General features: G+C 33.7%; 1 protein-coding gene across 14 annotated transcripts; it reads right to left on the minus strand.

The window, feature by feature from the left end:
- Positions 1 to 10144: 10144 nt before the first annotated feature.
- PHT3;3 (phosphate transporter 3;3) lies at positions 10145 to 18338 on the minus strand. 14 transcript variants are annotated; one of them, XM_088847320.1, is made up of 7 exons: positions 17844 to 18338; positions 16885 to 17068; positions 16744 to 16787; positions 15412 to 15626; positions 15132 to 15256; positions 10634 to 10721; positions 10145 to 10370 (listed from the first exon to the last, which is right to left on the minus strand). In XM_088847320.1, exons 2-6 carry the CDS (start codon positions 17055 to 17057, stop codon positions 10634 to 10636), a joined length of 645 nt encoding a protein of 214 aa, XP_088703446.1. In that variant the 5' UTR covers positions 17058 to 17068; positions 17844 to 18338; the 3' UTR covers positions 10145 to 10370. The 14 variants fall into 14 exon arrangements, 12 of the variants coding, with proteins under 12 accessions (XP_088703446.1, XP_088703445.1, XP_088703443.1 ...); XM_088847319.1 differs by having other exon boundaries at positions 10145 to 10490; XM_088847317.1 differs by having other exon boundaries at positions 10145 to 10490; positions 10634 to 10739.
- Positions 18339 to 22098: the final 3760 nt, after the last annotated feature.

Here is a 22098-nt window from a genome sequence, read left to right on the forward strand (position 1 = left end):
CCTGCATAACCAAGTTACATAGCCCATCATCCATGAAATTTTTTCCTTAGAGTCCATCTCACTAAGAGAATGGACCAGCTTGGCACCCCCTATGCAAATGTAACTGTAGTACTCTACTATTTCAGATAAGAGCTCAAGTGACCTACCAAGTCTACAACTACTCATACAATAACCAAACAAATGAAGTATTTTTTGCCAGCTTGCAGAAGATACCTAGTCAAGTAAATTACATATAATCTTGATACATCTAATTTTTTTCTTCTTTCTCTAGACCAGCTCACCAAGCTTGTGCAGATAACTCAATTCTAACAATGTACGCAAGCGTATAACTATATATCTTAAATAAAAACAAAGTTAGAACTTTGGATGAATGCTTTAGACTCTAAAGGTTTCAAAATTAGCTGGACTAATATAAAATATATGGAATGTAAGTTAAGTACAAATAGGAGTAAAAATGAGGAATTAGTTAAGATCATTGATGGCCAAGAAATATCAAAAAGAGACTATTTTCAATATCTTAGGTTAATAATCCATGAGAAAAGAGATTTTGACAAAGATGTTGCCCATAGAATTAGAGCTTGGTGGAGGAAGTACAGATGTGCTTACGAAGTCTAATGTGATCATCGCATATCAATAAAACTGAGTGGGAAGTTCTATAGGACAGCTATGAGACAAGTCACAATTATAGGAGAGCATGTTGGGTACTTGGGCAATCAAGAAACAACATACTGAATGGTTAAAGCTAAGATGAAGATGTTGATATGGATGAGTGGCAAGATAAGGATAGAATTCGGAATGAATACATTTGTGGGAACTTATGGGTAGCTCCAGTAGACGATAAAATGGGAAAAGGTAGACTGAAGTGGTCTCGTCATGTGCAACATCAACGCAGAACAATATCTACGAGGTGATTTGGTTCAAGTGGAAGATTCTAAAAAAGCAACGGGAAGGCACCAAAGGGCATGGATAGAAGTAGTGAGAAAAGATATGATGATATATGGTGAGATTGAAGGTATGACTCTTGATAGGGCGGAATGGCATAACAAGATTCGTGTAGCGAACCCAAGCAGTTGGGATAAGGCTCAGATGGTGATGGCGATGATGATATAAAGTATATGTTAAAATCAATTGAACATGAAAAATCTGAATGATATTTAAATTCAAAGTTTGGATTGTTTAGGAAAGTGGTAGATCACATTTCATACAACACATGTAACACAACAACAAAGATTATAGTGTTCCCAATGTCATATGGCTGATCGCACCATGTCCATGACCATAAACTCAAATAATCAAATACCTAAGCACAAGTCGACAATATAGAGAAAGGAAGATATTCTCTTGTAACCTCTCTTGATATTTCACAAAGAATTAACTCCAAAACTTGGATTTGATTTGATTTCTCAAATTTATTGATCATGAAAAATTTCAACAAAAACAAAAATTTGGAGCTTTCGAATTTACAAAAAAATAAATGAAAAAAGGTTTTAGAAACAATGGAGACGCTGTCATTAATTCATTGTTTCTCATGAAACCATCAATTAACTTGCTTCTTGGATCAAAACATGTTAGCTTAAGTCATTACTTTTGGTTCCTGAACATATCAAAGACGGGAACAAAGTCATAATTTGACAAAAGAGCTCTTTGGTGCCTTCCCGTATTGTATCTTTCTCAAATGAGTCAATACAACAACAAACTTGGTTTTGATGAAGACCTCGCTAAATCCCTTGAATCATGTGACCCTAAAGCTCCACAATGGCTAGCCCAATAGTTAGAGGCTTTTGTTTATTGGATTCTGTAAAAAATGCCAGAGTGCACCATTTAGGATGCAAGGAGGTTTTATCGACTCTCTAGGATTTTTAAGAGCTATAAAATAGTTCAAAATTAGGACATGATTCATATGGGCTCTTTTGCACAAATAAACATCTCAAGTCAGATTTGTTCTTTGTTTGTAAGTCAGATGTTATTAGAAAAACGCAAAGAAATAAACAATAGTAATGGTTTCCTGAGCCATAGTACGACATAATTTAGAGTCATGAGGAATGCTGAGAAACTTGGCACACAATGACACAAGGAGATAAACCAAGGAAATTACAATCAGTGGCATACCATTTCCTCCACATATTGTATCTTTCTCAATCAGGTGAAATTCAATTTTAGCTTTCTAAAATACTCAAAACTTTGCATTATCCATCCAAAATTTCCCCAAAATACTACCATCAAAACAGTCCTTTATATTAGCTGAAGAGAATAACATCCTCAGATTGAACAGAGGCCATCCTATTTTTAAATGTTCAGAACTGAGTAGTTAGGAACTCAAAATCCTTTATTTTTTTGTTAAAAAATATACTTATCTAGTGATGCTAAAGTGGATACCGATATTTCAGATTGAGAAAATCTTCCTACGCAGGTGTTTTGAGGGAGCAAGTGCACATTGTGCTCCAGTAGGATACAAACACACATATAACTCTCCTCACAACTTTTACCACTCCATCTCCTATGGCTTTGTTGTCCTAGCAACCCTACCTCCTACACGCCTTGTGGTGCCACCTCTGCACATGCCACTCTTCTTCTGCCTCCTCCCTTTCCCCTCTATCCATGCACGTCCATTCGGGTCATCATGCCAAGTACATCATCCAAAAATTGATTATCATAGAACGACAAAATAGCTATAATTATCCAAGTAATAAGTATCACGATGAATCGCCATTTGATGGAACTTTGTCCACACTATACTAACTTTTCTTTTTGGGGAATAAATGGTTACAACATACATGGATGAGCACTATAAGCAAAAGATGATCTCACGCATAAACGACTACTTTGTAGAGATTCTAGAAGACAACCCAATAATAGGACTGTTCACTCTCTCGAGGATATACAAGCTCATTAACTTTAACAACTCATGGATTCTAGGGCAATAAGTGATTAAGAAGGCCATGGAGTATGTAAAGCATCAGAAACCTTGAAAATTCTTTCCCAGGAACATCTCCCATGATTTCCCTTGAAAATTCTTTTCCAGGCCTATCACTAAATTCTCCAACACCTACCACAATTCAAAATGTGAAATCCTCTCCACTTTCATTCACCAAGTCTTGTATGGGATTATCCATGACTAATTTCTTGAATATCTCTTTATTCAATAGTACTCCACTCAAGTTCAAAAAAATAAACAAATTCAAAAAGTAATTGTACAGGAAACTCCTGTAAAATAACACAATAACGCTCAACACATCATCTGCAACAAAATTGAGTATTGGCATCAAACATACAAGCACCATCACAAACCTCATCACTTATCAAATAAAACTTCGTAGTAGAACTTACCACCCAAAAAAAAGACTTAGTAGTAGAACAAGAAAAAAAGAACAAGAAGGAATATGGGCCAAAATCGAAGTTAGTACGATTTCATAGAAAGTTCTCAATAATAAGACTCGGGAAACCACAAATTTCTTTCCTCGATAACTAAACAACATGATATATTCATTTGTTTCAGTAAACAAATAACTTCCATTAAATCTGTGATATCATAGGGCTTATTCAACAAAGCATAATAATCAACACAAAGCTCAAAATTTCATTAAAAAACAACATCAAACAAAACTCTATTAAAAGAAATACAATATTCATAGAAGCAATCAAGTAAATCAATAAAATTGAGACACCATGGATATGCTCACCTTAAAATGTACAGAAAGACCTCACAGAAGCTTTCTCAATCCACAACCTCAAAAGATTATTCAAATTAGCGTAAATTTTAAGGAAGAAGAGAGAGAGAGAGAGAGAGAGAGAGGAGAGGAAGAGAGCTTTTAAGGGGAATAAGGGAAAGGCGGTTGGAGAGGGAAGAAAAGGGAAATTTATCGAAATAACAAGAAGACAAAATACTTTACATTTTACGCGTCATTTAATTTCAGACTACTCATTAAAAGAGTAACGATTTAGTGCTCTCGCAGGAGCAAATTGTCCATATGCTCCTCGAGGGAAAAACCAAGCTAGGTGTGTATCTAGGACCCCAAAAATTGGGGATATATCCTATAGGATCTAGAGATCAACTCCTAAAAAAACAAAAAAAAAACTGAAAGACAATCTATGAGGTCAATAAAAATTATCCCAAAGTTGAATGTCTACTATCTAATTTTTGAAAGTACAATTAAAGTATTAAAGAGCTCAAAATCTAATTATTTTTATTGAAAATTATTGTATGGTAATTTTGAAATGGATCCCAATTTTTATATGCAACTAAATCTTTTCATGTATATAATTTTTTGCCTGTAGGAGTAAATGGACAATTTTCTCCAACGGGAGCATCGTACTCTTAAAAAAATGATCACAATCGTTGCACAAGGCTAAAAGGAAAAAATGATCAAAATCTTTTCATATATATATATATATATATATATATATATATATATATATATATATATATATATATATATATATATATATATATATATATATATATTACCTGTTACGTGTATTGCATTGCAGCCATTCTACTTTCATGCTTTTGAAAAAAATAATATCATTAAAATATACTAAAATAAAAATTATAATATTATTTAAAAGACTAACCCTCTCCACCTTAATTTGTAGGACTCTAAAAAGATTATTATTAAAATTGTGACATATCTCTAGCAAAGTTATCACATGGGTGTGGGACTTGATTTTTTTAGATATCGGTACCAACTTTAATGGTAATCTTTTGAGAGTCCTACACACATGGGTGGGAAAGGGTTTTATATGATCATTTTTCTATTTAAAAATACAAAAATAGGAATTTTTATTCTCACTCTGTTCTTCAAAGCCACAGTCGCATATTTAAAGTATGAATTTTTTTTTTTTTTTTTTAAACTTAAGCAAATAGATGCAGATTTCAATTATTGTTATGGAAAATCATCGTATAAATGAAATACTTTTTATAGCAAATCATTTTGTAAAGTACATCAATGTGTAAAGAAAATCATATACAAGTAAATTTATGTGATTATTTGTGATAATTGTTTTTATGAAAATACTGTTTATGGCACAAATTAGGGCTCAAAACATAGTCTTTTACCATTGAATGAGAAGCAAAGAATGTGACTACAGGACCAAGTAATCAACATTTTGTTTTTTATTATGTAATAACAAAGATGAACAATATAGTGTAAACTTACTGGAGAAAGCAATTGTACGTTAGGATTAGTTCTCCAAACTTAATCTTTCAGCTCTACTTGCTATTTCTCTAAGAAAATGAAAAACCCTCCTCCTTTTTTCTCTTTAAAAATCATTAGGGCCCGTTAACAAATCAGAATAGTTGGGGCTTTCTCTCAAACTACATCGTTCTCTCGAACAACATCCCAAATCATAGAAAAAAACCCTCTTCAAACTATCCCAAATCCGCATCCCTTCCTTTTCTCTCTAAAAATCAGGTTTGTGAAGTCAATGGCCTCTTCCTTCTTCATTCTTCTCTCTCTATAAACCCTAACGACTATGAGCCCAGTACTATTTTCTTCTCTTCATTCTTCTTCTCTCTCTAAACCATAAACCCAGGGATGTGAAACCCAAATTTCTACAAACCTCTTTTCAATTAAAGAAATTTATAGAATTTGAGCCAAAGTTATGGAGTGACCATAATCACCATACTATAGTTAAATTATTATAGTGAGAAAACAAAAACCATGTCTTTTTTTAAGTAAAAAGTTATGTTTAAGTATTTAATGAATAAATTTATATAGCATATTTGTCACCATACTAGTTAAAGCATTTAATGAATAAATTTATATAGTATATTTGTTTTTGGTACGTAATAAGTTGGTGTGATCTTTCTTAAAGTATTTAATGGGTAGATTTAAATAGTACATTGTTTTTTTTGGTATATAGTAGTTAATTTTGTATTTAATATTAGATGATTGGATGAGAGTCACGAGGCATCTAAATTAATTTATTTAATTATATTCGTTTAGTAAAGTTTTTATGGATCATTTAGTTATTGATGGTTTTGACATAATTTTTATTTTTTAAAATTTCAAAATTTATAATATTATAAAATTATCCGATTTTTTTAGTCTAATCTGATATATTAACGATATCTTTATATGAAGTATTTTTGCCGATCCGTATTTTTTTATCCAATTTTTTCATCCGACTTTTTAAAATAAAAACGATTTGTTTCTGATTTTATGGTGAGCTGACTCCAACTTGCTAACTATGGATACAACTCTAAATTTTGTTGGAATATGTAGTTCCATTATTGAAAACTTTATTATGGCTTGATAATCGAAAAAACGATGCAAATTGAACAAATCTATAAACACTTAGAAATTTAAAAAATAGACCATCCAAATAACTTGTTACAAGATTTACTATCTTAGAACTTGAAATTATTATTTTTAATTATATCTAAAAATTTCAATTACTATTTTAGAACTTAAAATTATTGTTTTTATTTATATCTAAAAATTTCAGGGTCGAGATGATTACTTGTAAGGTTTTCCAACTTAGGAACACTCTTTTTGCTGGATTTTTAAGGTGTACCGTATTTTTATAGTATAAATTTGCAACCTCATAAAAACAATTTCCATTGGTAGAATATGCCAAAAAAAAAAAAAAAAAGCCCTACTAAGTTCAATGAGGCACTCAAATCAACTTAGATGGAAAATTAACATTAACATTTGTTTTTGTAGTATATTATGAAACGTCCTACAAATTTTAAATTTACACAAATAATTTTCGTTCAAAATGCCCTTGATTCAGAAATTATTGTTATATAGTGGTTTGTTTCTTCATGGCTTGAAACCCCAAGTTCCAGCCTACCTTTCTTTTGTAAAAAATGTGGTTTAGATTTGGGATTGTATAATGTGAGACTATTTAATTTTCGTACAAAGAAATCATAATTATTTTTAGCCAGTGAAATCAAGTCATTTGTGTTTGTTTATACCAGTGTTTTAAAAAACGGCGAGTCGAACCGGACTCGCCCGGTTCGACTCGGAAATTGCAAAAAGTGGATCGTATCGGTTAAAAAATCGGAAATCGTCCGGTTCTAGAGAGAACGGGATGATTCTGTACAGTGAATCGCCGATTCACTGTACGGAATCGGCGAGTCCGAACAGTGAATCGGCGAGTCCCGTACGGATTTTTTTTTTTTTTTTTTTTTTTTGGTAATCCATGATAGATTTTTTTGTAATACTTGATCGATTTTTTTGTAATCCATGATCGAATTTTTTGTAATCCATGATCGAAATGTTTGTTTTTTTTTCTTGTAATCCATGATCGAATTTTTTGTTTTTTTTTTTTTTTTTGTAACCCATGATAGAATTTTTTGTAATCCATGATCGAATGTTTTGTAATACATGATCGAAATGTTTGTTTTTTTTTTGTAATCCATGATCGAAATGTTTGTTTTTTTTTTTGTAATCCATGATTGAATTTTTTGTTTTTTGCTTTTTTTGTAACCCATGATAGAGTTTTTTGTAATCCATGATTGAATTTTTTGTAATCCATGATCGAATTGTTTTTTTCTTTTTTTGTAATCCACGATTGAATTTTTTGTTTTTTTGTTTTTTGTTTTTTTTTGTAATCCATGATCGAATTTTATGTAATCTATGATCGAATTTTATGTAATCCATGATCGAATTTTATGTAATCCATGATCGAATTTTTTGTAATCCATGATTGAATTTTTTGAAAATTTGTGATTTTTTTTTTTAATCCATGATTGAATTTTTTTTTGTAATCCATGATAGAATTTTTGAAAAATTTGTGATTTTTTTTTTTTAATCCATGGTCGAATTTTTTTTTGTAATCCATGATAGAATTTTTTGAAAATTTGTGATTTTTTTTTTTAATCCATGATCGATTTTTTTGAAAATTTGTTATTTTTTTTTTTAATCCATATTATTCAAAGAGAAAATGAGAGAGATGATGATTCTGAGGCCACCCTATCCCAGCCATATTATTCACATATCGAGTCCCAACAACAACAGTGTAGGGATGAACACGACAGTGCAGGTGACCATGAAGGATGGACAATCTTCGGGGATTTTAGATTGGGAACACAACAAAACACTAACACTCAGGGATTTGGGAATAGTCAGACGCCTGCTAATATCGATGATTCGTTTTTAGATCGAATCAATGAATTGTTAAACGAATTCAATCAATGGCACCAGCGTGACCAAGAAGAACAATAACGTCGTCTATCATTTTATTTTTAGATCATATGTTACTAATTTTATGCTTTATTGTAGTCCATGTATGTTGATATACTTATTCCATGATAATTATATGTTTATCCTTTTGTGTGATGTAAATTAAATGCTGAATGGCAGTTCATGCAGGGAAAGAACATATCAATATTCGCATATTCATTCAAAAACATGAAAATTTTTAATGAAGTACCCTCATTTCTTATTGAATTCCTAAAAAACAATATTTATAATGAATTTTAATAATTTTTTCGGATTTTTTTTAAACTTTATTTTGACTGATTCACCCGATTCCCGATCCGGATCGCCCATTTACCGATCCGGATCGGTATTTTGGAAGCCCGATCCGGATCACCGATCCATTTTTTAAACCATTGGTTTATACCCAAAAGTCAGGTTTTTCATAACCCGTTGGATTTCAATAGGACTCGAACTAATTTGGAAACTGTACCTTCTCTGGTCTGAAACTTAATTTTGATGGTGGTAGCTCTTTTGGGAACCCATAATCAGCTGGTTTTGGAGGAATCACTCGATATCGTCTGTATTTTAAAACCTTTTTATTTTAAGATGACCGTGTGGGAATATACAACAATTAATGAGTTAATCTGTGTGGGAATATAACAGTTAATGAGGTTGCTGTATTTTAAACTCTTTAGTGTGGGAATATAAAAGTTGATGAGGCTACCGCATTTTAAACGCATTTCATGACCGTGTGGAAATACAACAGTTAAATCAGTTAAGCGCTTCTCAGGACCGTGTGGGAATACAACAACTAATCAATTAATGAGGTTAGGTTAGGTTCGGATCGGGTCGAATTCTGAAAGGTATAAAAATTTGAATAGATTTCTCGAATGTTATTGACAAAAGAAGAGTTTAAACCGCTTAGGGATAGAATGTTATTGGATGGGCAAGAGGAGAGGAGAGGAGAGTTGAAGCAGCTGCTCTGTAAGACTTAAGGTTACATTCGATGAAATTTATTTTGATGTGTTAGCTAAACGAGCACGGTGATCTCTTCTTTCACGTAATTCACTCTGTATTACCCTTTAATGGAATGAAATACATAGTCAACTTTTAAAAAAAAGTTTGTTTAAGCCTAGTAAATAACACTCTTACAACCATACCTTCACATTTGAAATCTGACAAAGAAGAGGCCTCCTTGTATGAAAAAGAAATGATATCTTTATATACTTTTTCATTTATTTAATTCTGTAAAGTTAAAATATGACTAACATTGTAAATTACCCGGCATAAAGTCATCTATGGCGATCCACTTTTACATTTACTCTTTCCCTCTCACGCCACAAAACTGCTCTCCTCCACCGAGAGCGGAGGGCATACGCCTAGTTTTGGCAGGGCTTATATTTTTGAGAATGAGCCCTCCTCAAAAATCAATTCGAAACATGGAAAAGACTCCCGAAATTAGATAGTATAATTTCAATTCATTTGAAATGGTCCCTCACAGATAAAATATTTGATTGGGGGAGAAGTTATTGGATTGGCCTGGGACATAAGAAGGTATCATTTCATTTGAATTGAGCCCTCACAAATTAAATAGAGAGAAGCATTTAGGTTTGGTTTCCGGCACGAGAGTGTTTGTTTTAGGATGGCCTTAGGCTGCTCTCATTCGAAATAAGTCCTCACAAATCAAATACAAAATGAGCAGTCAATTTATGAAATTCACCTTTGGTTTTGAGTGAAAATATTTTCCTGCCATGCGAAAAAAATTCCCTCATGCGGTTAGATTCAAGAGTATTTCACACAAATTGGTCATAGTGCATCTTTTCACACCAATTGACAGCTAATTGGTGTGAATATATTCCTAGACTTAACCCTATGAGAGAATATTTTCACGTGAAGATATTTTTTCACGTGTTAGAATAACTTTAATAGGAGGGGGACTTTTTGAAATAACATGCGAGTTGGAGAGAGAGAGAGAGAGAGAGAGAGAGCATCATCTATGCGCTTGTAAAATTTCTTCTCTTTCTATTGTTTAAGAGTCCATACAACGAACCAATGTCACAAATAATAAATACCAAACAAATTATCAGGAATAAAACAAAATGAATTAGCAAATGGGGGGTGTTTATATAACGTAAAAAATGCCCCCTACAATGCACATTCTATGCTCTCACAAATATCCAAACTTTCCCTGATCAGTTGTGTGGAATATGACCATAAGTATCACTGCACAATCAATTCCAATCTCCTTGTTAATGGTATTCTAAATAAAGGGCTGAATCAGTAAATTTCCCCTTTCTTCAAGCTCTTATATAAGACTGCAATCGCTTCCCCTCACCAATTAATCTGTAAATACATTTGAATATTTCTTGTGACAAATTTTAGTGATTACTCCTTTAAGAAACTGTTTATTTCGTTTAATTTATTGCAAAATAAGAGAACAAAGACACACAATCCGGTGCTTGTGTAGGTACACAGCGAAAAAATACCTAAAATGTTTGGCTGTGATTCAATAATTGATTTTGATTGGAGCTCTCAACTTGCTCCATGTAATTGTCTATCCCACCACTGGTTGGCCTGCAAAATGAAAAAAGACTAATGGCCATCAATCAGATTTCCTCAAAGTGACGGTCTATGTGTGTGCGCGTGCGGGCGTGCACATGCATGCATAAGTAGAAATGTGTTTTCGCAAGTGGAAACAAAAGAAAACAGAAGACTAAACTAGAATGTGTACCATAAAGTTACCCAAAATTTCATTATACCTAGAGGTTACATGTTACATTGTATCAAATAGGGTTTCCATACAGGAGGAAAACTTAAACCCTATAAGAAATAGGGTGTTTGTAATACTAAACGCATTTGGAACCACTCTTGGAGACGTCACCTGATCTTAAACGGATTGTGTAAATTTTAAAAAACGGGAACCTAAATTACATGCACTTGATTAATTTACGAAACAAAATAAAATACATTTGGTAGGATATTTTTTTTCTATAATAAATGTAATTGCTAGTTAGTGACACCACTAAATGTATACACTTAATGCTAAATTCACAAATTACCAAGTACAGAAAAGAAAAGTTTGTTTGCTTGTTTTGATAGTTCAATGATCAGTAATTACAGTCATATAGATCATGAGAAGAAGCGGATCCAATCTGTTACTGACACCTACCATTATTAGTTTACTCCCTCAAAGACTAGATTTTGCACATAAATTTAGGTATCAAATGGAGGGCCTGGTTTCAAATAAGCCTTTCACCAGTTATTTTACATTGCCAGATGGGAGAGGCACTCTATGTTGCTGGTTAAGAAAGGCAACAACCTCACTAAGTAGTTTTGAAGTTGTGATTGCTTTCATTTAATGCCAGCTTTCCATATCTACAAAACACAATTTATGAAAATGCACCTAAGAGATGAACTATAGGTATATTTTGATAAATGACCCATCTATGCATGTAGATGTGTCTTATAAAAATAGCATGCATCAATACATAAAGAGTTTTATCTGTAAAAAGGATTTTCAAACGTGAGCTATCACAACATAATGCTTGGGATTTGATTCCATAGAACAACAAATGGTCGCAGAAGCAACCTTTCAAGAAGGATGCTACCATCTTTAGTGTTATCCAGAGAATACCACTAGTCCAAGAAGAAACTCCAAATCAATGTGTAGGTCATCAATCATCAACTCATTCCATCAACACAAAAATTAAAACCTCGTGAGATGGAAACCGCTATGGTAAATGAGTTTTCTGCTAAAAATCATACCCAGTGCTTCTGTTCAAAGGCCTAATAGTATGTTCCTAGACCACTACAGCATGGAAAGATGATGCTGTCAGAAAACTGCCTAGACTAAAATCGACTTGATAGCATAGACAGAATCCATAAAGTATTTAGCGGGGAATACTGGAGAGAATATTAGGACATAGCTTACTATATGTGATGATTTATGGTATCCCTTTTTTATTGAGATTGTGAAGATGCAACATGGGTAGGCTACCATCGGGTATACGTTTTTCTGTGGCCTTGCTTAGTTTGCAAAGATCTATGTCTAATCTTTTTTGAGGAAAAAAATAAAAGATATCAAGTTGTATATCTAGATTCAACCAATGGTAGTGTTTATATGCAAATTTGGGAAAACAATCTATGATCTCCCTTCTCAAATTTGTATGCAATGTAAGAAAAACCTTAAAAATTGAAATATTGAAGAAAATTAATATTTTTGTATTATCCTAATAAAACTTAATCAAAATAGACCTAATATGATTAAAAAATGAACTAAAAAACATGAAAGGGGACAAAAATAATATATTTATAAACAATAGAGAAACTTACTAAACTGGACCCAAAGCCTGGCATCCAGGTTCGGCCCTACATCGGACTGATGAAATTTTTGAATCAGTCCTCTCCAATTTGAAAAGAAGCTTCAATATTGATTGATTCTAGAGGAATTTGGTGATTGAGAAGTTGATTATGATTCAAATGTATTAAGGAGCTGGTGGGGGCCAGGTCTAGGGTTTTCTAGGGTATGGGGCTTAATCTGGCAGACCTAAATTAGCGTGTTTTAAGGCCTAGAGTCCAAAGGCATTATTGGAATAGGGGAAAGATTGAGGAATAAGGTTTTCTATGTGAACCTAGGTCGAGCAACCTAGGCAGGTTTTCATGATCAAAACGACCAAATCTCATACCTAGTTTGATTGGAAAGCCTTTAGAAGCCTCTCTCCAAAATTGGAGAGAGATTGGATCTCCCACATGACAGAGGTGCAATGCATGTCTTCACAGGCATGTATAGTGTGTCATGGTCACCTAGTCTATCCAAATTGACTCAGATTTTGGATTTGGACAAATGGTTTATCTCAACAGAAACCAATTTTATAGATTTTGTACAATCTGAAGCTCCCTATTATGAGGTCTTTTTTTCATAGATAGTTCAAACTTACTATTTCAGGGTCCATTCTCTTTGGGAAAGGTCAATGGGCTTCTAAAAGTTGAGGACCAATGATAATCAATATTCTTTTCACATAGCGGTTTGCACGTCTCCAGAGGCATTGTATGTGTCGCTGGGGCATAGAAGGTCGGATTACAGTCAATTTAGACTAATTTGGGTAAGTTTTAAATTGGTTAAGGCAAAAGGTTATTTTCAGGGTTTCTAGGATGCTCAATTTGTGCTCAGGAATTTCTCTAGTGGTTAAAATAGGTTTAGCATGATTAAGGTAAGGTAAGTTCTCGGTTTAGGGTTTGCAAGATCTTTGAAATCCAGCCTGCTAAAATCAGGTATCTACAGGTATATTCATAATGACAAGCACCTCTGCTCAAGGGCTAAAGCTAAATGGAGTTGAACACTATGAGGTGATTAATTATCCATTTCTGCTCCACCTTGATAACATATTTAATTAATCAAAATTCTATCAGTTAATCATCCAAACGTTGGTTTTTTAAAGCAAGACCAGAGGCATTGAGCTAGAATACTTGTTCTTCAACGTTAGGTGCCACTAGGACAGCATCATATTAGCTTGAAAATATTTTAACAAAAGACCTTGTCAAATTCAATACTTGAGCTTCTTTAGAAACTTGATGTGCATCATGCTATATCCTCTCCATGAGAAATAGTGTTCGATATAATACAGATTACCATAGGGAAATCCCAATTTATCCCAGTTAACATCTATGATAATTGTGGGTCGTTTTCCAAACATATGCATAAATAAAAAATGCATGCATACATATATGTGTGCACTTAAGTACATCTAAGCATTGTTTTCAAAGTTAAGCACACAATATGTACAAAACTGCAAATATATATGCAATGCATGCATGCATATATATGTGTAACCATATATTCATACGGAAGCATTGACAAAATGCCAATAGGTGAAGTTCTATAGTACTTTACCTACACCTCATCACCGTTTAAAGTTCATCACACGGTCACAGTTTTCAGTAGTATTTGAATTTTTATAATTTTTGTACTAATCAGATTTATATAAAATTTGGGGTGTGTGTACATATGACCAAGTCTCACCAAAATAAAATATTAAAAAAATAATAGTCATAAAATAAAATGATGAAATTGCCCCTGAAACTTTATAGGGGTATGTTATGTAATTTTTATCACTAAGGCGCACACACCTACAAAATTTCAGATCAGTATGATTTGTACAAAAAAATATTAAAATTCAAACATTATCAGACATCTGTGGTCATGTGCTAAACTTTGAACGGTGATAAAGTTGTAGGTGAAGTCCTGTAGAACTTCACCTATAGGCGTTTTGCAATGTTTTCCTATTCATATATACAAAGATGTAAATATATAAAGACTCATAAACTTACCTACATAGATATCATGCTATAGACTCAACATGTACAAGAGTCAACATCATCATCGGAGCCTTTTCCCAACTATTTGGGGTCAGCAACACGAAACAAATCCCGGTCCACCATTCTACTCTATCACAGGTCATACCCTCAGTGATCCTATAAGTCCCCATATATTTTCTCATTACTTCCAACCATGTCCTTTTAGGCCTACCCCGTACCCTTTTTGAGCCAAATAATGAGAAATTTATCAAAATACTCATTAGATAAACTATTTAGCATTTTATCTTTTTGCAAGTATTTGACTCATGATCGTGTGTCTTTTGATGGGTATTTTGAAATTAACTCAGAAGGTATGAGTAGAGTGTTAAATAGCTCATCTAACAAGGGTATTTCAATAAATTTCCCATAAATAATTTTTAACCGAAGGAACCTATATGACATAATACACATCGTTTCATTCAATAGCCACTGTAAAAAAAATCACATACTGCTTAAAAATTCATTAAAGGGCAGTAACATTAATGCACAGGTATACATGCACATACAAACATGGACAGTCATAAAGCCAATCAAAAAGGAAAGATCTGCAAAAAAGTTGAACAGAAATAGCAGGCACCACAGGAATTATAACATATATGTCAAAGAAATGATCAAGGAAATGCAACTTACAGTCCGCTTAATAATTTGATAGTATCATATAAAAACCACTGTAAAGTGATGACAGGTCCTACAAGTGTGAAACGAATTGGAAGGCTTCTTGTAAACAGGTTGACTAGGCCAATACTTTTCATAGCCTAAAAAATGCAAAGTGTCAAACGCCATATGCTTCTTTTGATCAAAAACAAAAACACAATATGCCTCTTAAAGTTTGATAACAAATGAAATCCTTATCCAGAAACAGATCATCGAACAAATAAGAAGTTATCAATCGACTATAACAATTACTAACCTGCAAAACACTTTCAGCCTTCTTATTATACAGACAAGCAACTATGTTATCCGCAGGGGTTGAAACTATAGTACCAATGGCTCCTGAGGCATAACCTGCTGCAAATGTCACTGCAAGCTGTTGTGCCTTTGAACATTCCTCCCGCCTTCTTTGAACAACATTTTGATATAAAAGGTCCACAGAGTGCTCGAATGTGGAAAACATAAATATAGAAACTGACCAACAAAAAAATTTGAGACCTTCATCAAATAAAAATGAAATCAAATATCTCTTGAAAGAGGAAGAAACGATCTACTTTAAACAAGGAAGAGACAAAAATATGCATTAAAATGTCGGGTGCATGCATCAACTCATTTTGTCAAACAATGTCCCTTATAAGGTGTCCCACCGTGATTAGTCTCTATGATTCCGTTGCTTTATTTCCAAATTGATTTTCTCAGTGCTTTCTTCCACACATTCTGAATCTTCGAATTTGAGACATGGCCCTATTATCCTCTTGCTGACCCATCAAGAATTCAATACATTCTTATTCTTATGTGTTCCTTTCCAGTGCCTTAGTTAACACCTTTGCACAAGTTCATGTTTATAGTGTATGTGATGAATTCTTTCATGCTACTGCATACTTTCTATGCACAGGTTGTTCTTCATTAAACAATATGATCACAAGTTCATAACTTTCTACTTACTCTTTTGGATGCAAACTGAAAATACATTTAATAAGAATGTCTTTTCATGGATAGTTCCTGATAAACATGCATCAATGTGCAAGCTACCCAAGCAAAGAAAAAAATCCAAAATAACACCCTTGACTGACATGAAACAATAAACAACAATCTCATTGAGATAAGTAAATACAAAGTCTTCCTTTTATTTTGGTTACAACTTACAACTAGGTAGCAAAAGAAAAAAAAGTAAGGAAAAAACAATTTTCAAAATGCATACCCCGTACAACACCTGTTAGGAGGTGCAAGTTGGTTCAAGTGGAAGGCTCAAAAAGGGTGAGGAGTAAGCCCAAAATGACATAGTTAGAAGTAATGGGAAAAGATATGGGGACTCATGACCTCACTGAGAGTATGACTCTGCTGATGAATATGATGATGATGATTGTGGAATGTTTACAATTTATCATGTTAATATTCTTATTTTTAGATATTGTTATTGCTATGAATACAAAGAGGGCTAAGCCCTTATCCTCAAATAAAGACATCCAACAGATAATCATCTCAAAGAAGGCAGAGAGAGAAAACAATGAACATGATTCTCGGACAAATAAATCCAACAGATAAACATATCAAAGAGGAGAGAGACAGAGAGAGAGAGAAGGAAAATTACATGGAATGTTTCTTCCCCAAAGTGGAACAAGCCCCTTGTACAAGCTGCCAGAGAAACAAAAGACGTATCTCATCAAATGAAAATTCAATCGCTACAAATCATTTGTGGAACACATAGTGAGAAAAACAATAACATTCTTACCCCGATAACCCTTCCGCTAAATATACTTTCGGAAAACCATCAACTAAACCCTTTGCAAAGTTGGGTTGTGTCTGAACTCTTACTTTTATGGCTTCAAAAGGACAAAGAGCAACATCTGCAATTGCTTGAGCTGAGGCACTGCTTAAGAAGTAGATCAAGGTCCTATGCTTCATACTAGACGGGCCTGCAACATCACAATACAACTTCTTGAAGTATTCATATAGCCCAAATTTGAAGGCTCCTTGTACACCATAACCATAAAATTTCCCAGCCCACCCTTTCCAAAGAACAGAGGGACCCTGCTCTCTCACTAGAGTACTCAAACTAGAGGACATTTTATTATACTTTATGGGATTCACCTGTAAAACATCATAATTTCATCAGTAGTTAGTATTCTAATATGCTATTGAGATGTATTACTTGCTCAGTTTGTCCCAATTTGCATGTAACACAGATTTGGTGTTTTTGATAAGCAAATGTATACAAGAATTAACAAAGAACCAGTTTCACTCATACCAAGAAAGGGCCAAATTTCCATTTTATGATGATTGAAAGGGCCAAAAATTTCCATTTTTTTATGTTAAACAAACCGATTTTTGGAATCATGGGTTGTTTTCGGTTTTGGGTGAGTAAAACTTTAACATTTTCTAGGGGTTTTCTTTCTTAGTTTAAAGAAACAAAGATGGTCTTTTTCTATAAACCATAAAGAGAGAGAAACGATAAGAGCCAACCAATCAACAAATAAGAATAACATATAGTGATATAAATCACCATTCATCATTACATATAGGAAATTTCTTTCTTGGAAAAATGATTAACAAAAAAAGAAAAATAATAAAATGACAAACCCAGGAAAAAGAGATCATCTCCATCTGCACGGTTTCAAGTTCGAAATTTTCAGGAAAACATATTCAGAACGAAACAAAAGAGCCCCTATGTAAAATAAAAGGAGAACTTACCTGCATGTTAACTTTGAGGACATCAAGTGGAGTAATGGCGAGATGGGTTGCTCCAGCACTGAGCATCCCACCAGCTGTGCATACTGAATAGTAATACGCAGGTGACAAAACCCTCAAACCCTCTTTCTCTCTCTCCCCCACGATATAATCATTCACCATCTCTATATATCTATCTATCTATCTCTGCGCAAACTAACTAATCAGGATGAATCCCCATTGTTTCAACCTTTAAGAAACCCCAAAACTCAAGTGTTTGTAAGGGGCGGCAGTCAGATACCCATTTGCTGGGAGACTCACACATGCGTTTTAAACTGCGTCTCTCTCTCTCTCTCTCTCTCTCTCTCTCGCGCGCGCTCTTTTTTGGGGGAAGTTTCGTTCACTCTCACATGTGAGTTTCGAACTCTCTCTCAATCTCTCAGAGACCTTTCTAGGGGAAAGATCACAGGTGGGTTTTTGCGGGTCTGAACACAACCATCATATATTCTCTCTCCTCATGAAAAGGTCGGTTTATGTGTTTCTGTGTTTTGAAGTTTCACAGCTCTCTCTCTCTCTAAACTCATGTTGGTGATATGCGTCCACGTTAGCAGGGAATTTTACACGAGGTTTCCGACTTTTCGGGATAAGCGATTTGAAAGAAAGGAATGAAAGTCAGACAAGGAAGAACCCCTCTGGTATTTAGAGAGAGAAAGGAATAAGTCCGAATAGGAAATGTTTCGGGTTATCCCCATTTAGTTTGCACGTCACACCCACATCATAAAACTCTTCATTTTCCTCTTCTGTGAAGAAGATAATGCAATGCCATTTTTTTTTTGGTTATGAACTGTTCTTATTTCCACTTTCATGGAATTTGATCTTAATTCACTTTTAAATGGATCTCTCTCTACATTTGAGTGCGCAAAAAGCTATAAAGAAGGATGCATACGTATAGAGAAAGGAGAGAGGAGAGAGAGTTGGACACAACGCATGCGTTTGCAACGAAACATGGACCACGGCCGCCCCAAGGAACCTTTGATCTTTGCCTACCTGTTTAAGAGAGACAAAAAAGGCTTTGGCAATATGCCCGCACACCACACTTGTGTCATTGTTTAAGGGTCGGGGGTCATAAGTTGGAGCCACAACCAACTCAGATTGGGATTAGGTCGGGTCCGGGTTCATAAAAAAAGTATAAAAATATTTTTTTTATATTATATTTAATATTATTAATATATATTTGTACTAATATCTGGGTTGCCTTGAACCCACCCGAAAAGATCTTGGACTTGGACTCGGACCCAACTTGGGTTGAATTAAGGTCGAATAGACCCACCCGACATGTCCAGTCCATCTAGGTTCAGATTCTGACTTGTATATGGCCAGGGCGACCCGACCCAACTTCCACCCCAATGCAAGAGAGAGAAATGTGAAGAATCTCAAGTTTCTTTGAAAAGGTTTCTTGTGTCCGTTATTCATATGCATGTTCGGACTTGTCTTTGATAGAGATACCTAAACTACATTTAATCTTATAATAAAGTACATATACTCTATCAACCCTTTCCATAAATTCTGAATGCAATATATACTTTTTATATTAACCCAATGCACAATATACACTTTTCTTTTACACTCCCACCTAAATTCAAGTTACGAGAGAGAGCAGTTGTAGTTTCAATACTAATTGCGGAAACGAACAGTTGGATCTTCAAGTGCATACTCAGATTGCTTGATCAATAAGAACCGAAAGCAGTGGCAAATCAACAAGCCTCGAGAACAAATGGCTTTACGAACTCTTGGAAAAGATCAAACATATCAAATAGTCGAAACACGACTCGGCATAGAGACAGATCAGATAGTCGAAATACAACTCAGCAGATAGACAAATCAGAGAGTCGAAACATGACTCGACAGATATGACTGATTAGAGAGTCGAAACACGACTCGACAAAAATTGCACCGATTGGGTGAACAACAAACTTGTCTTGAAAATTGGCGACAATGCTTCAAAGACGAGGAATGGAAACAACTAAGATGAATCTAGCTCTGAAGAGACTCATTGTGTCTATTATTCATATGAATATACAGACTTGTCTTTTATAGACAAATTATAAATGATAATAATAGAATCGTAGATACTTAAATCGTATCTAATCTTATAGTAAAGTACAGATACTCTATTAACCATTCTTATAGATACTGATTGCAATATATACTTTATATATTAACCCAATACATAATATATACTTGCCTGTCACAAGAAAGACATGTCTCATACATGCATGACAGAGTTGTCCGAAATAAGCTGCTCTTAGACATGGTATTGGATTAAACAATCTTAAATAAGCGCCTTACACTTCATCACTACATCATTAGAGATTTATAAATTATTATGTAATTTTGTTTATTTAAATATCACTTTAGAGATTTATAAATTATTATGTAATTTTGTTTATTTAAATATCACTTTCTTTTTTCGAGAGGGAGTAGAAAACACAAAGCTCGTCCTCATCAACAAGGGAAGATAAATAAAGCAACAAGCACACTTAAACTTTTCACCGGTATTCAAAATTGCATAATGGGAATCGCCCCATTCAGATTGAGAATTAGTGGGAACTGAAGTTACTCCTGTCAAGATATAATAACCGGCTGGATCCCCCTAACCTCCCTCTTCTTTTATTTTTGTTTATTTTTAATTATTTTTGGGGTGTATTTTAATGTTTGAAAGACCCTACAAATTCTCGTCATTTTTTCCTTCGTTGATCCATTATCAAACTAACAGATGATTTTCAGATCAACACTTCATATAGAAAAATTTGAGCAATGAATTTTAGGTTTGTTTTTTAAATTTTCTATTGCCTCATTTTAAATCTCTCTGATCTTTTGTCCATTTTGTGTGAAATTGGCGGCACTTTTTGACTTTTCAATCAGCCGCTAGATTTTTATGAACAATGGAATAAATTTGAAAAACAAATTTAGGGTTTTTTTATTTTTTCTGCCCTAATCTACGATCTTGCGTAATTTCTCTCGATATGGATCCATTTTTCACAAGAAATTGATCATTTCGATCTTTTTCCAATGCTCTACCAAATCTATACTAATTTTTTGTGGATCTGAGCACCAATTTGAAGAAATAAGAAGATTCAACTCACTTGGGAACCACTATCTTACTATTTGGTTTTCTTGACAAATTCATAGAAATAACCAATGGAAATATTTATAATGAAACCTTTTACTTTTAATAGAACGAAGTTACAATCGCTGGTGACCATTGAATGTAAAATCTGGTGGTTGGGGAATGTGAATGTGTCATTGATTAAGCGAATGTCCAAAATAAATTTTTTCGAGTGTTGCGATATACTTCAATCTATTGAATTTTGTATCTAATGGTTAAGAATGATTGTAACCTCATTATACCAAAAATAAAAAGTCTCATAATATACAATCTCATAACCAATATAATTATATTTATTCTCTCACGAAACACAATAGCATTACTGTTGGGAATTGTCTGGCAAATTGTCCCTTTCTTTTAGCCTCAAAAATCTTTTTGCCGGATCAGCCCAGCTGGGTTAGTCTGAATCACTTGGGCTACTAGGCTACCAGCATTTCTAAACCCTAGGTTTTATACGAGAAAGCTTAGATAAACTTTGAAGATTAGTGAAGAAAATAGAATAGAGAAAATGGCAAGAAACTCGTACTTGCTGACTTAGGCATCCATGAATGCAACGATAAGTATCATGCTCCTTAACGAATTGAGCTGAACATCGTGCTCTGTTACTTTTTTCAAATTAATTGTCGCTTAATGAATACACATTTTCGGAAAAAGTTTATTTATGACTTGCACATTAAACTATATAAGCAAAGTTTACCTCAAAAATCCAGTAGAAATCAGTGCTCGAAAGTTGAGAAACCTTTCGATTAATCATCTTGATCACAAGACATATAGATGTCAAGAAAAAAAAAAAAATTTCTTAAAGATAGTGCATCTTATAACAAGTTATATGAATAATTTATTTTCAAGTTTTTCAAGTGTTCACAGATGAATTGATCCACATTATTTTTGAAATTTCAAGTTTTATAATTAAGACGGGATATAAATTTTCAAAGCATCAATTTCGACACAAGAACTATTTCTTACAGTAAAATTTAAAAGTGCGCCTTACTTTGAGGTGGGCACCTTATACAAATCTCATCCCAGATTTATACATTGAATTCTCCCATATTAGATTATTATTAATCAATTAATTAATGAGTTAATTAATGGGTTTTGTTAGACTACATC

This window comes from Amborella trichopoda, chromosome 9, assembly GCF_054954075.1.
Source record: "Amborella trichopoda isolate Santa Cruz 75 chromosome 9, AtrichopodaSantaCruz75HAP2 v2.0, whole genome shotgun sequence".
NCBI lineage: Eukaryota > Viridiplantae > Streptophyta > Magnoliopsida > Amborellales > Amborellaceae > Amborella > Amborella trichopoda.